Genomic DNA, 14658 nt, shown 5'->3' with positions numbered 1-14658 from the left:
TGGCCAGGTTATCATTTGCACGCGGGTGACTCAGCCTTGCGATACGAGTTTGCAAGGAGATGGCGAGATGGCGAGATATCGTCTAACAGTGCGGAAAGGCTGGTTCAGGAAACAGACCCGTCTCTTTCGTTCCGGTAGTGTGGGTTCGTATTGGGCAATTGCACGGGCCCCTAAACACGCTACTAGAGGTGCATACCTGCAGTCAATGGCGAGGTGGGCGATACGGGCTGGCCGGTCATGGAGTCTTCGAAGACGATTCTCTCTGTGTAAAGAGGTGGCGTCTCTCTGATAGGAAATCTCATTCCCCAGGTACGGACTTCTGTTTCCATGATATTGTACTGGGCGGGAATGCTCCCGTGCCTTGGTCGGTTAGAATGTCATACCTATGTCACTGTTCCTGAAACCTTTGTTCTTGTCCAGGGATCCGCCGGGGATGGTCCAGACTCGCCCATTGGCGGCTCAAGGTGCCTAAAAACTAATCCCACCAGCTCCACGCCCCCTAAGGGGCAGGTCTATCGCCTAAAAGCTTAGATTACGGGGGCGCGCTAGGCACGCCGTTGGTGCCATTGGCCTCTACTAGCCTCCAGCCCCAGTTAGGATTCTCCCCTCTCCTCCTTATGATGCCCTCCCCATCCCTCGCGTCATTGGCATTTTATTTCTGGGAGGCGCATTTCTTTTCAGCTGACTTTTCAGCACGGCGTACTATATGTTCGTCGCCAACTTCCACCCCTTTGATAATACCCACTTCTCCCTGACTCCTGTGTTGATGCCGCACACTGCTTTAATATCCTACCAAATGTCCCCCGAACTTCCTTAGCGACCTTCAATCCATCCCTCACAATGGTGAGCCATCCGGGCCATATCGTGGCCTCCTCGAAGCGCACATCGATCGAGTCTGCCGTTGAATCTGAAACTTCCCTCCCCCGTCACTCCCGAGAGCACGGCCACCGTCGGCGCCATGAGGAGGACTTGGAAGCTCAGAATCCGGTCGTCGTCGAGAATCCTCCGTCACATGTCCGGATCAGGGACGGGGGAGAACACCATCACCACGAAGGAGATGGTGCACCGCATTCGCCGACCCTCAATCGCAGCGAAACCGGTGTCTCCAAGTACTCGGTAAGGTCTCTGCGGAGGAGAGGTCGAGCAGGTACCACCAATGTCTTGTATGGGCCGGGCGAAATGGGCAGATCAACAGGCTGGACTCCGGGGCAAGAGCCTGGAATTGACACGAGTGACCCAGCTCCTCCCTACAGTTTGGGTGTCGTAACGCCTGCCGATGCTGCCCACCTGGAGAGACTGAATCAACGGTGTGAGATTACCGTGGTGGACTTCAGCAACGAGACGGTTTCCACCACAGATTTGGACAACGATAACCTCGACGAGTTTCTCCAGACGGGGCCGCCCGAATGGGCCGACGTCCGCTGGATCAACGTCAACGGACTTTCTTGGGACGTGATTCGAGTGCTGGGAAACCACAAACACCTCCACCGGCTGGCCATTGAGGATTTGTTCAACACCAAGAATCGCACAAAGGTCGACTGGTACAGTGACCACACCTACATGATCCTCCCCTTGCAGAAGCTCATCAACATCGAGGAGAGTGACTCTGATTACGATTCCGATGCCGACGATAAAGAGGACTCGAAATCTGACGAGGCTGAGTCCGAATTTCGGACCAGAATCATCACAGAACGCCAGCGGCGACATCGCGAACGGAAGCGGAAAGGGGCCATCCGCTCTTTGATTGAAGACCTGCAAAAGCCTCTTTGGAAGAAGAACATGAAGAAACAGACCCTCAGATCTCCAGATATTTTAAGCGACGGACTCCAGCCCTCGAACAGCTTCAGACAAGCGAGCAAAGTGGAAACGCCATGGGCGCCCAGGACCATCCGCACCATGCAACGCTATCACGCCGGCCCAAATCAAGACCGCATCGAGTACATGGAGCGTCACGCCGTACTTGCCCACAAGGGTTTAGGTGTCTCTATGGAACAAGTGTCTATCTTCCTCTGTGCGGACAATACCGTCATCTCCTTTTTCGAGTACTCTGCACACGATGTACAGACCCCCATTATCCGCCGTTTGCAGTCCCCAGGCACAATTCTCCGTCAGTGCTCCGACGCCAGCATGCTCTGTCAGGCGATCCTTGATGCAATCATCGACCTTGCCCTTCCTGTGACAACGGCGTACCAAGATGCAATAGGGGATTTAGAACTCGATGTTCTTACGGATCCGGACATCCATCAATCATCCACTTTGTACATCTTGACATCTGAGATCGCCATCCTCCGCAACGCCATCGCTCCAGTGGTGCAGCTTATCGGCGCCCTCAAGGACCACAAGACCAGCGCCCAGCCTGCGACGGCAACCCACTCACGCGTCGCTACTCCAGCTGCGCTCGACCAACGGACCGACCCATTGAACAAGGCCGCGCTGAATAATGCCCAAAACAATGACCTCCGAAAGCACTACAGTGCCCCGCCATTGGTGAGCGGCGTCGAGATCTCTCCACTCACAGTGACATACCTGGGGGACGTCGAGGACCATGCACTTCTCATCCAAGACGGCTATGACCAGATGCGCCGCAACGCGGACAATCTGGTCGACCTGATCTTCAACACCGTGTCCGCGTATCAAAACGAATCCATGAAGCAACTCACCATCGTGACGTGTTTTTTCCTTCCTCTGACCTTCTTGACTGGGTATTTTGGACAGAACTTTGCGCATTTCGCCGGTGTGAGGGACCATAGCGACGCCTTCTTCTGGGTCATTGCAACGCCCGTGTCGGTGGTGGTGTTCTTGTTGTTGATGAGGGACGTCATGGTTCGCTGGCTCGCCCGGTGGGCGAGTAAGGCGTTGATTGCGAGAGGGAGGAAGAGGCGGATGGCGCAGAATGGAGAGCAAAGTTGAATTCCCCTGGTTATCTACAGGATTTATGGGATGGAGCGGATGGGAGTTAGATGGGATGTGTTGAGGTTTTTCTTCGAAGCAAGCGTTCGAATATCCCTTGTACATTGTGCCTTGTATGATCTTGGATTTGTTCTTTTTCTTTTCCCTTGCCGTGGCTTCACCTATCGTTCCTCCTCCTTCGTCCTCGTGTATCAATCACACGTATCACAGACTGCCTATATATATATATATATATATATATATATATATCCACCTAGCTCGCTTAGGTAGTAAGTACACTCTACGAAGAGGAATTTTTCTCTTCAAAATGACTCTCCCCCACTAACTCCTAACTAACTACACATGTAACAAGAGCATCTCTCCTCGAAGCCTCTCCTCCCCCCTCCTCTTCGCGACCACCGATGTCACCAAGCGGTCCGTTGGGAGATCAAAGCAGATAAGATAAACTTGATTCGTACTGCTCGAGAAAAAGGGGGGCAGACGGATAGATATTGAGTCTTTGCAAGGTGTTCCGCAGGCGTTCCTGGGCGCCTTGTCCATGGATCTGGTGTTATTTAATTATCTGCAGGTGGTCTGGAATCCATTTCGTCTAATAAAAGAAACAAAACATAGACCCGAAACCTCTATCTAGAGATACACCTAGTCCACTCTCCGTCCCAGTAATGCAAGTTGTAAAAAAACACAGTTCATTTTCGTGGGTATCGTCAAACACAAAAAAAGGAGCACAGAAACACACAAGAACCGTGACAGTGACGGGGTTCCGCATCCCATCCAGTACAGCAGAATAGCAACTCCCGGATGTTCGGCAGTTCCAAAGCCAACCCTTTTCGATGCCAACATGATCCATCCACCGGTGTCTAACTTTCAAGCAATCTACTAGGCTTGGTCGTCGATGAACGTGCCCCAGAATGCCTCCTCGTCCACGGTCTCATGTCCGGGTTTTGGTACCTCCTGGACACTGTCCTTGCGATTTTCATCTTCGTCGTCGCTCAGTGTTTCAGCCTTGGCTAGCGACTTCCCCTTGCCTTTTCCTTTCGCTTTTCCCGGCGCCTTTTCATCCGGATTGTCCTCTCGTTTTCGCTTCCTCACCATTAATTTCAACTCAAGAGGGATCAAGCCCCTAGCTGGTCCAGGCGTATCCTTCATATCCAGAGTTTTTCGGCACACAGGACACACGCCTTTGGACTTCCTAGATGCCGGCATATTTTCCCTTCGTGTTTCAATGGACCATTTCAGGGTATCGAGAATGCAACGGTGGCAAAAGACGTGTCCGCATGCCGTAGACGTTGCATCAGTGGGGGTATCCATGCACACGGGACATTTGTACCCGGTCAACGACGTGCGACCGCTTTCTGTTCGTGGGTTCTGAGCCAAGATAGCGTCTTGTCTCTGCTTTGCAAGAGCGGCGGAGAGGGCGTCAGCGTCATCAACGGCAGTGAGATCAACGGATTCGATTGGGGGATCTTCTGTTCCAGCGTCTGGCTTGGGTGAATGGCGATGCTGAGAAGATTGATGGGTGCTCCTCAGGGATGAGGAGGGAGGCGACATGGTGGTCTGTGAAGAGATTTGGCTTTGGCTTTGGCTTTGTTCCTGCTCGACACGCTGACGGTGTCTGCTTCTGGCTTGAGTGCGTTCCCAGTTTTGGTGGTTTTCTCGTTGACGATTTATCGCCTCTTCCTCAAATGCTGGAGGTAGTCTGCCGTCGTAATCTGGATCCTGTCGGTTCAGGTAAACTCCAGGGCCGGCCGGCCAGAATCTGAAGCTTGGAGGGAGGCGAGGTAGTTCGCGGTCAGAGCTGGTGGGTCGGGCACCGTAGACGGGCTCGTCGAGGGCGTGGAGCCTTCTTGATCGGTGGGCAGAGGAAGGATCGTGAGGATGCGTGGTTTGGGAAAGGTAGTGACTTTCGGCTGAGATTGAACTGCGTGATCTTTGCGGGGAGCTGCTCCTCTGCGCCGTCAAGTCCACCAACTGACTGGGGGCTTCGCTGTCTGTCCGCAATCTTCTGGCCTCGTTCCCTGGCAGCGGCCTTCTGGCTTGGTAGAAGGCTTCTTGGGCGGTTAGGAGCGCACGGTTTGCGTTTTCTAGGGCGCGGTTGACGTCGACAAGGGGGTCTTGGAGACTGAGCGCTGGATGAGGGAGTGTGGCTTGCCTGCGAGAGGCAGTATCTGACATAGCATTGAAGAAGTCGCGGAAGAGCCTGGGCGAAGATCTGCGCAAGGGCTGTGGGGGTCGCTGTCGAGAACGATCGGGTGGCGGGAGAGGAGGAGCAGGCTCGATAGCAGAAGCAGAGAAGGGGGTCGAATGATAGGAAGAGCCAGCGCTCATGGTTGACACCAGAATAAATGGCTCAAATAGTCTAATACCATCCCATTGCTCAGGATATGACGCACTGATTGATACAGATGGTAAAGGACCAAGAACTGAGGGCGCAGTTTCACAGTGGCAATCTTTTGTCCATACAAATTCACTGAATCTTGCCGCTTTATGAAGTTACTACCGACTTGGAGTGCAGACCACGAGATATGTACATAGGTACCTTGGCCAGATCCTTGACTGGAACTCCAGTAAACTCGCGGTTGGAGCAAAGTCAATTATTAGATGCTAATCCTTACCACAAAGGACCCCGTCAAAGGCATCAATCCGGAACCAACATCGGGCCATCAAACATAATATCTCGGTCGCCTCGACTCTGTCGGAGGCAGCGATATACTGTAAACAGCCGAGGACTAAGCCGGAGACACGTCGTTGGGTGGTCGTCGACCTGCCTCGTATATGACAAATAATCAAAAAGCCATCAAGCTAGTCTTCAGCTACAAAAGCCGTGGCTCGATGCTCTTGCCGCCCTTATGCGCTTTCCTGCAAGGAATAATAATTAGTGTACAGCCCAGAACGTCGAACCACATTAAGACACAAGCCTCAAAACCTTTCTGGCTACCCTCGTTCCTTGTAGCTGTTTGGCTCTATCCCATTCTCAGGCGAACCTGAACGGCCATCGCCCAAATTCTATTAGTTCCGGCTGGTGCTGAGTCTAACGCTGAAGGAGTCGGGCGTCAATGGTCCGTGATCCAGCAGTACTAGGTAGTCCTGATAGGGATGGATGCCAGTGACACGGGGCCGCAGCCTCGTCAAATTCTGGACAAGGCTGAGGATTGCAGCTGAGATGGTTCTTGATTTGTTTCGATTGCTGCACTGGCGATCGCAAAAGCCTTTTCAGAAGAAAGCATGTCTCATCGCCTGGCTACACTCCTTCAGCTTACGGAACAAATCATTCCGCACTGTCATCAACTTTATCACCGAATCCTTGGGCTTGAATGCACGGGGCTAGACAGGGTATTGGTGCGAGAGATCGGGAACCCTTAGGCAAAGTGACTGTAACTGCTGAGTTGCGTAGCTGCTGAGTTGCAGAGGTTGAAGGGAGGAACGTGACGCCCGCCGGGTCCCAGGGACTCGGTCAAGGCGCGTTCTGCACTGCAGTGGTGACTCTGGCGCCAAGTAGAACCAGACTGTACCCTGCGCTTGCCGGTCCACTCACAAAAACAAACACACTGGAAATGTTCGAATCCCACTGGGAGCGAAAAAAACCCCGTGGTCTTTTTTCACACACAATTCATCTGCAAATGCAACAAAAACTCTAGCCTGAAGCCCAACTCCACGCTCAGGAAGTTGAGGTTCAGGTCGAGGGAAACCCTCCAGTCGTATAGGAGGATTTTTTCCGTCAGTCTCGTCAGGTTCTCTCCGGCCTCGGACAATCCCACGCGTAGGGAGCCGTTATAGGCGCGGAACCGCCAGCCATGACTCGATGGTGGGCGATCAGGGAGTTACCTTCTAGGATTCTCGTAACTCCCAAGAGACGCTGTCCCATATCTGGTGTGCACACCCTCACGCCCCAGCTAGCTCCTCATCTGGCTCACTCGGTGTGAACCCTCAGAGGCTGGAACCCGGGATAGATACAGGAATTGTTGGAGGAGATTCTGAGTTTATAAAATATATCCCCAAACAACAAGCCTCAGTTGGTGCTGGTGGGTCAATCAGGTGGTCAGAGTTTTGCTCGACTTGGCGCGAGTTTAGCACCCTTTCCAGGCGTCGACCGCATGCTCTTCGTCTGGCCTGCAATGCTGATATCTTTCGTTCCTCTGCTTCTTCTGCTTTTTCTTCTTCATCTTCGAGAGTCCTGGCAATGATGTGGCCTAGGTGAACTGTCTTCAAGGTGCAAGAAGGCGCACGCAGGCGGGTGCGGTGCGAAGAGACGGTGTGTCCTTCATTATATTGGGTCATTCTTTGCCTCCGCACTCCAATGAGCTGACAAGAGTTGCGACTAGAGATGCAGGAGCACAGTCCGAGCTTGCCCCTTCAATCAGTTTTGCCATTGTCAGGATGTGCTCGGCAGTCATCAATATCATCAAGGGAGATGCTTTTGACAGGTCAGCTTTCTTTGCAGCACCAATCCTCAAAAGACCTCTTGATATTTTGCCAATACAGAGGCAGGAAAGCTCAGTCACTTCCACAAACTCACCGCCTTCCTGGATCGTCCCTGGAGAGCATTGTGTGTACAATCCACACGAGAGACAATAATTTCATTTTGGATAACGAATACATTTCTTTTGCTTGGCAGCTCAAGCAGAGTAACATCTGCTCGGAGTTTACTTGGTTTCACCCCGACTGTGCCGCTTTTTAAACCGACACCGCACGACTCCACCCTCGCTCATCATCTTTACACCTCTACTCACCCTCAACGTCGCTCTCACACCTCCGATAATTTCCAACTCGGCCTGCCATTATGTCTCCGAGCCGAGCAGGAGATGTGGCCTGTCTCTAGGTCTCTAGGTCCCTAGGGGATATGGTTTTGTCTTTCCTTCCCTGCCGCTGAGAGGGTCCCCTCGGTCTGATTTCCCTGTCTAGTTTGTTCTTATGGAGTATTAAATAGAGCCCAAACCTATCGCAGATAAATTATGGGCTTAAGCAGAGGTAAGTGGAAAAAAAAGAGGAGCGCACATAAAAGTTAATCAAGTCCGAGGAGGGTATAAGTATACCTTAAAGATGAAGAAGGATTACGACCGGGCCCTGCACCGCTGCATTCTGTAAGAGCCTATAACACTGCTTGCCCGGCCTCCGAAGAGACGGTTGACCCTAATATTGTGGCCTAGCTGCCACCTTCAGCTGATGAGAGTCTGAGACGTCGCAGGCCCAACATCTGGGCGTCACCATGTCCATCCGAAGCGTGTCTTCGTAACGCTCGAAGGGGTGTCTCAGCCAGCGGAGGATCTCGCGCCGCTTGCGGGAGAGAGCGATGAGAAATGCATGGCTCAATACATGCCCGCTATCAGGGGCGACTTAGAGTCAATCCACCAAGCAACGAATTCCCTTTCAATCACGCTTTGTCGACGATCCGATAGGTCCTGCGAACCTGGTGATTCAAACAGCTGTCATGTTCAGCATCTTCCAGCGTAGAAGCTTTTACTCGTTTCACAGCGTCCACGAGCCATAAGTCATGGTCTTCAGACGAAAGTCGCGGTTCGACATGCAAGGGACTTCGTCAAAACCGATCTGGATTCATGGACGAGGGAGGGCAGGTGAAACGTCGGAACTCAAGGGACAAGCATTTGGAAGCTCGCCCCAGCGGCCAGAAGCTCCATACTCGGCAAGTATACATAATTCACACAGACGAGCAAGTAAGGTTTGCGTGAGCATAGTCGAAGGCATCCAGATACCCCATGAGCTGGACCACAGCGGCGCATACCACCAGGATGTGAAAGATCGAATGGGAGCCCCATAGGTCGAATTTGCCGGGATATCGACTTTCGGGAAACCTAGTCTTAGAACCACATGTGTCAGGGTCAATTTCTCTCTTGTGTGCGAAAATGGGAGACTTACTGCATAAAACGCAGTCCCCGATAAAAGGCAGCCTGCTTTTGCCATAGTATAGGGAAAAGCTTTTCTCATCATCTGCGATATGCCGAACACACTGAGTCCATGGATCAAAGGCGCAACACCGCACAGGCCAGTCGCCACGAACATCAACGCTCGGAAGAGGCGATACTTTGAACCCTGGTACTTGGGATGCATTGTCATGAAGATGGTCAATGTCCCGAAAACTCCAATCTATCGAATGAGGAAAGAAAAGCGTTAGACTCAAGTACCAGATCTGAGATGAAGAAAAACAAAACTGTGCACATTGAGCTTGACTAACCATAGACCAGTAGATATTGCGTGGCAAAGGTTCACACCAGAAAACCATGTATATTCCCAAGGCAAGGTCCCCCAGTATGAAGACCACTACACCCAGCATGTCCAGTCGCAGGCATAAATGTTCCACGTGTTTGGAGTGGTTCATCAATGTATGGTACGTCGCCGACAACGACAGACACGTGACGGCCGCCAACATGAAGATGGAGAAGGCAACGAAATCAGCGCCAGTGACCCTGGAGTATCTGCTGGTAAGATACTGCTGGATATACCACTCGCCGAGCAGGAAGAAAACGGCCGGGATGAGGTGGGTATAGATGTTGACCGACTCGTTGTGGATATACGACCAACTGCAGAACGAAGCGTGAGCCGAGCCCGAGATGGGCCGATAGCCATGGAGAATCCACTGATTGGCTTCACGTCGGTACCATTCCGGCATCTCATCGAACGAGAGAAGAACTGGACGTCCTGCCTTGCCGGGCTTGGATGCGGTGTCGCTGATGGATTCCATCACCCCCTTCTTGTGCGCCTCTGGCGGCTCCGGGGGCGAAACTCGAAGACGGGCAGCGGATACCATTTGCTGGCGTGCCTAACGATAATCTAAGGTACGAAGGCGGGATTTTGAGAGTAAGTGGAATTGTGAGATGAAGAAAGAGGTTTCCGTCTTGCTTTGTTACTTGCACTGCTGCCCTTTGTACTACTTCAGTTGTTCTCGCTAAGCGCCAGCCATGGCGCTTTAATTGCCGCACCTTTTTGTCACGGCCCCAACAGCTCGCATGTGGGTAACGGAACAAGCCCGAACCAACCACATCGGGTTGTTCAAGCCAGGATGATCAGCCTCCAATTGCGCAATTGGTCCTTGCGACAAGAGCGGGGCGGCTCAGGGGCACCGCGGGTCCGCGACATGGATCCTATCGGGCACAGCCACGGGGTACCCGGTCCGTGCTAGCGCCCCTCTCCAAATCAGTACCTACTCTTACGTGTGGTGCGCCTGCTGCAACAGCCTGCATGTCTCGTACAGACCAGGACTTTTGAGACCTTGATTAGCTGCATTCCAGGTTGTATGCGCTTCTGGCTCAAGGGGCATCGAGGAATCGAGGTGTGAGTGGGCCCGAGCAACTTGACTGACACCTGACACGCCCATGATGAGGCGGACGGAGAATGCTGATCGAGAGCCTGTCTGTTTGTCCCCTCGCATGTTCCATGCTGTAAGAGGTACTCTTTGATTGATTGACTGTTTTACTCACCCATACGAACGCGCATGATGTTCTGGGCAGTCGACCTTGTCTAAAAACTGGCCAGACAGTCCAGCTTCGACATACCTAATAGAACCGCGTCGGCACCGACGCTCCTGGAGTCTCTCGTTCCTTGACCTGCGTCCAGGCCGGAGATGGCGTCCCGTGACGACTACACAGTCGGGTGGGTTTGCGCACTGCCTATAGAGGTCGCTGCAGCCAAAGCAGCGCTTGATCACGTCCATGACAAGCTACCTCTGGATCAAAACTCAGACGACAACAATAACTACATTCTGGGGAGCCTTCAAGGCCACAACGTCGTCGTGGCGTATCCCAATTCCAGGGTGTGTGGTAAAACGTCGGTGGCCGACGTGGCCACACAGTTGCACGCAAGCTACCTATCTGTCCGGTTCACTCTCATGGTTGGCATTGCGGGAGGAGTGCCCGATACGGAGGAGGATATTCGTCTTGGTGATGTTGTTGTCGGCAAGTCGACAGCGGGCTGGCCGGGTGTCGTTCAGTATGACGTGAACGGGGAGCGAACGGAAGACCAGTTTGTTCGCGGCAGGCCATCAGATCATCCAACACCCTTACTTCTCACCGCTATGGGTAAGGCCGAGACAGCCGCCATTTTTGATGAAAGTAAGGTGCCACTATACATCTCGGAGATCGTGCACAAAGACCCCGTCACCTTTGCGTACCCTGGCCCGGAGCAAGACGTCCTCTTCGAGCCAAATTATGATCATGCCATCGTCGAATCCGAGGAAAGCGGATGCAGTCATTGCGACCCAGATAGGATCCGATCCCGGCAGCCTCGGGAGGTACAGGATCCCATAGTTCATTATGGCCTTATTGCCTCCAGCCATCACTTGACGGGCCACGGAGCGACCCGGGACAAATTCGCACACAAGCATGGCATTCTCTGTTTCGAGACAGAGGCAACCGGGCTGAGGGACGCCGCCCAGTACTTGGTCATCCGAGGCATTTGCGACTACGCAGATTCGCACAGGTCCGAGCTCTGGCACGCTTACGCCGCGGCGGCTGCCGCAGCGTATGCAAAAGAGGTCCTCTCTTTCATACCCACCGTGTCCAAGACGATGCCTCTGGCCACAAGCTCGTATGCTGAGGCCGCACCCGTTCTTGACGCTTTGCTTCTGACAAGACCAGAGGTTGATCGGAGGTCCCTCGTTGCATTGAAAGGGCGTAGGGTTGATGGCACCTGCGAATGGCTCATACAGCATCCCCATTATCAAGAGTGGCTGGCAGATGCGAGTCACCCGCTGCTCTGGATCTCAGGTGGCCCCGGGAAAGGGAAGACCATGCTGGCGATTTATATCACCGAGGTGCTTCAGCCAGTGGTTGACGCCGCCGACAATATTCTTCTCTACTACTTCTGCAGTAACCGCGACAAAAATCGGAACACCGCGCTGACCATCATGAGAGGCATCCTGCACCAATGGATCGACCTCTGTCCTAGTCTGGCCAAAGACATCAAGATTTCCTTCGATGGGACGGAAACAACCAAATATACCATTTCCAGTTTTGCCGCGTTGTGGAGGGTTTTTCTGACTCTACTTCAGCAGAGCACGTCTTCCCAGGTGGTCTGTGTTCTGGACGGTTTGGATGAATGCGAAAAGGAATCACTCAAGCAGCTTCTCGATGCCGTTATGAATTACTTGTCGAAGTCCGGGGAAAAGGCAAGGCCACGATTGAAGCTCATTATCCTCTCCCGACCTCAGCCGGCTGTTTTGGAGAGCAAACTCGGCCAATACCCGCAGATCCAGTTAGACGAGTCCGACACGGAAATTTCGCGTGATGTCGAGAGATACATTGTCGCCAAAGTTGCTGAACTGGCAGCCGAGCAAAACCTTTCCGAAGAGATGGTCGCGCAGGTTCAGCAGACCTTGCTGGCCGGCGCTGATGGGACCTTTCTGTGGGTTGGATTCGTTGCCAATGAGCTTCAAGGCAGGAGTTGGAGCAAGATCGATGAAGTTCTCCGCCATGTTCCTAAAGGCCTGGGTGGGATTTATCAGCGGCTTCTTCAGCAGGTCGCTGACAAGAAATCATTGGTTCCGATTCTTCAATGGGTCGTTCTCGCTGCCCGGCCCCTCACCCTGGAAGAATTGACCGTGGCCGCAGCGATCGAGTCTGACGGCACTCTTCCAGCAACGCAAGTGACCAAGAATCGGCTCAGGCTCGGCGGGTTGCTCGTGAAGGTCGAAGGAGATGTCGTCAACCTGGTTCACGAATCGGCGAAGGAGTTCTTTCAGAGCGATCAAGTCAACATCAAAGGGATCAACATGTTCCATATGAGCCAGCACACCCACAGGAGTCTCATGCAGACCTGTTTAGCACACGTCGAGCGTGGATACGGAAATCCCGGAAGGGTTCACGAGATGTCTGGCCACGATCCATTCTTATCTTATGCTAGCCAATACTGGCCGGTGCATTTTCACCACGCCATTCATGTGATCGATGCAGCGTCCGAGTTCTCACGTCCGTTTTTCCAGGTTGACTCACCGATCCGGGACGAATGGTGGAAAGTGTACTGGGAGCAGGAGAAGAACGGCGGAAGCCCGCCCTCCTTCACACTCTTGCATCTCGCGGCATACTTTGGCAACGTACCCTGGGCCAAGTTGATCATCAGCAAGCATGCCCGTTTCATTTCGCGAAAGGACAACTACGGCCGGACGCCGCTGTCCTGGGCCGTCAACCAAGGTCACCGAGAAATGGTGGAACTGCTGCTTGAACGTGGTGCGCGTGTCAATTTCAAAGATCGAAGCATGTTGACGGCACTCCATATTGCGGTCACCGGACATCACAAGGACGTCGTGTCTTTGCTGCTCGAATACGGCGCCCGTCTCGAGGCCGAGGGGGAGCATGGTGATACGGACACGCCGTTGGTGCGAGCCATTCTGGCGAATTCCAGAGAAATGACGCAGCAACTACTTGAGCACGGAGCGCGCGTGGACAAATTGCCAGCTCTTCTGGGAGTTGCCTCCCTGAGGGGACCTACGGACCCGATGGACGAGCGGGTGAAAGAGCTACTTGGGCTCCAGGAGCAGGTCTTCCTCGCACGCTTCAAGCGATCGTCGCGGTTTGTCGACATGGTCATGAAAGGGTTTGGCCTTTCCCTCCGCTTTCCGCTCGTCCTCGAATTGATGTCCTTCTATCTCAAGTTTGTGGCGTTGAACCGCTGGGACAGTCTGTCCGTGCTGCAGGAGCTCGTCCAGGAGAACAAAAAGGACGAACTGCGAGAATGGGCGAAACTGTACCACGTGTTCTTCTTGGGACTGGTTGTCGCCAGGAATCCGAAGAGGCTGAAGGCCATGGGCGACCTGTCGACGCACATCTTGCAGAAGGTCGCGCCCAGAGATCTTCAGGCACTGCTGGCCATCACGGTCTTCACCGGCATGGATACGAAACTCACGGCTGTCCGACACGGATGGAGAGAAGGGGATGCCGTCACCGCTGCGGCAATTTCAGATTGGGCGGCCATTGCCTGCGACAGGGACGCGCTGGAGTTCTTCCACTTCGGCATCCGCGAGTTTTTGGCCGACTTCGATGGCTGTGTTCGAAATGGGGATCGGGAAGAGAACGTACTTCGGACGGCCCTGCTCGTGACGGCCCACTTCGCCATGATCAACAAACGGGAACCAGGGCCGATCGAGTATTTCTCCCGGGTCGTCGCGGAGTTCTTCGAAGGATACATCGGCAGCAGTTACGAGGTCGGATTGTTCAGCGATGCAAATCAGGCGTGCGCCAATGAGCTCTTGGTCATCAGCTCAAGTCGCGACTCTGCCCAATTGCGGCTCTTTCTGACCACTATTTTCCACTTCGCCCAGCAGGCCCATGAGAAGGGCCAGGACCGCTTTCTCAACGTCCCCTCGGCAGCATGCTTGATACTCTGCCAGGAGGATGCCACGCCTCACCGGTGGCTGATTGGTGAGGCCCTTCCGGAGGAATTAGGGCCGTTGATAGCGAAGGAACCTCCGGGATCGCTGCAGAGGCGGGCTTGCAAGACTTTTGTGGAGTGCCTGATCATTGGAAAGCAGTATGGCTTGACATTACCTAGGGGCGCACCGAGACAAAGAGTGGAACGGCATCTACGGTCCTTGCCGGGAGTCGGAGACATGATGAATCGCATCCTTGGTTCGTAAAGGGGGATTGCGCGATGCTCTTGCCTGAGAAGGCCCAGAGCTAAGTCACGAGGAAGATTTGAGCCTGTTTTCATAATTGTACTTTACGTGCTTTGGGATTTGATCCGAAAAATTCTTCCAGTCGAGGGACGTTAATTTACAGGAAAGCGTCTGGATGTACCTTTGACCCT

General features: G+C 53.4%; 4 protein-coding genes across 4 annotated transcripts; 2 read left to right on the top strand and 2 right to left on the bottom strand.

The window, feature by feature from the left end:
* Nucleotides 1-840: 840 nt before the first annotated feature.
* On the top strand, nt 841-2910 carry Z520_00932 (uncharacterized protein; the record flags this gene model as incomplete). Its single annotated transcript, XM_016771450.1, has 1 exon — nt 841-2910. One exon carries the CDS (start codon nt 841-843, stop codon nt 2908-2910), a length of 2070 nt encoding a protein of 689 aa, XP_016638360.1.
* Nucleotides 2911-3786: 876 nt separating this feature from the next.
* Z520_00931 (uncharacterized protein) lies at nt 3787-5235 on the bottom strand (the record flags this gene model as incomplete). The annotated part of the gene is made up of 1 exon (XM_016771449.1): nt 3787-5235. One exon carries the CDS (start codon nt 5233-5235, stop codon nt 3787-3789), a length of 1449 nt encoding a protein of 482 aa, XP_016638359.1.
* Nucleotides 5236-8563: 3328 nt separating this feature from the next.
* On the bottom strand, nt 8564-9670 carry Z520_00930 (uncharacterized protein; the record flags this gene model as incomplete). The annotated part of the gene is made up of 3 exons (XM_016771448.1): nt 8564-8722; nt 8782-9009; nt 9098-9670. The coding sequence occupies 3 exons, from the start codon at nt 9668-9670 to the stop codon at nt 8564-8566; spliced, it is 960 nt and encodes a 319-aa protein (XP_016638358.1).
* An 813-nt stretch (nt 9671-10483) lies between these two features.
* On the top strand, nt 10484-14488 carry Z520_00929 (uncharacterized protein; the record flags this gene model as incomplete). The annotated part of the gene is made up of 1 exon (XM_016771447.1): nt 10484-14488. The coding sequence occupies one exon, from the start codon at nt 10484-10486 to the stop codon at nt 14486-14488; it is 4005 nt and encodes a 1334-aa protein (XP_016638357.1).
* Nucleotides 14489-14658: the final 170 nt, after the last annotated feature.

Source organism: Fonsecaea multimorphosa (genome assembly GCF_000836435.1).
Source record: "Fonsecaea multimorphosa CBS 102226 unplaced genomic scaffold supercont1.1, whole genome shotgun sequence".
NCBI lineage: Eukaryota > Fungi > Ascomycota > Eurotiomycetes > Chaetothyriales > Herpotrichiellaceae > Fonsecaea > Fonsecaea multimorphosa.
The sequence above is the reverse complement of the archived record's forward strand: the minus strand, read 5'-3'. Positions and strand labels throughout refer to the sequence as shown.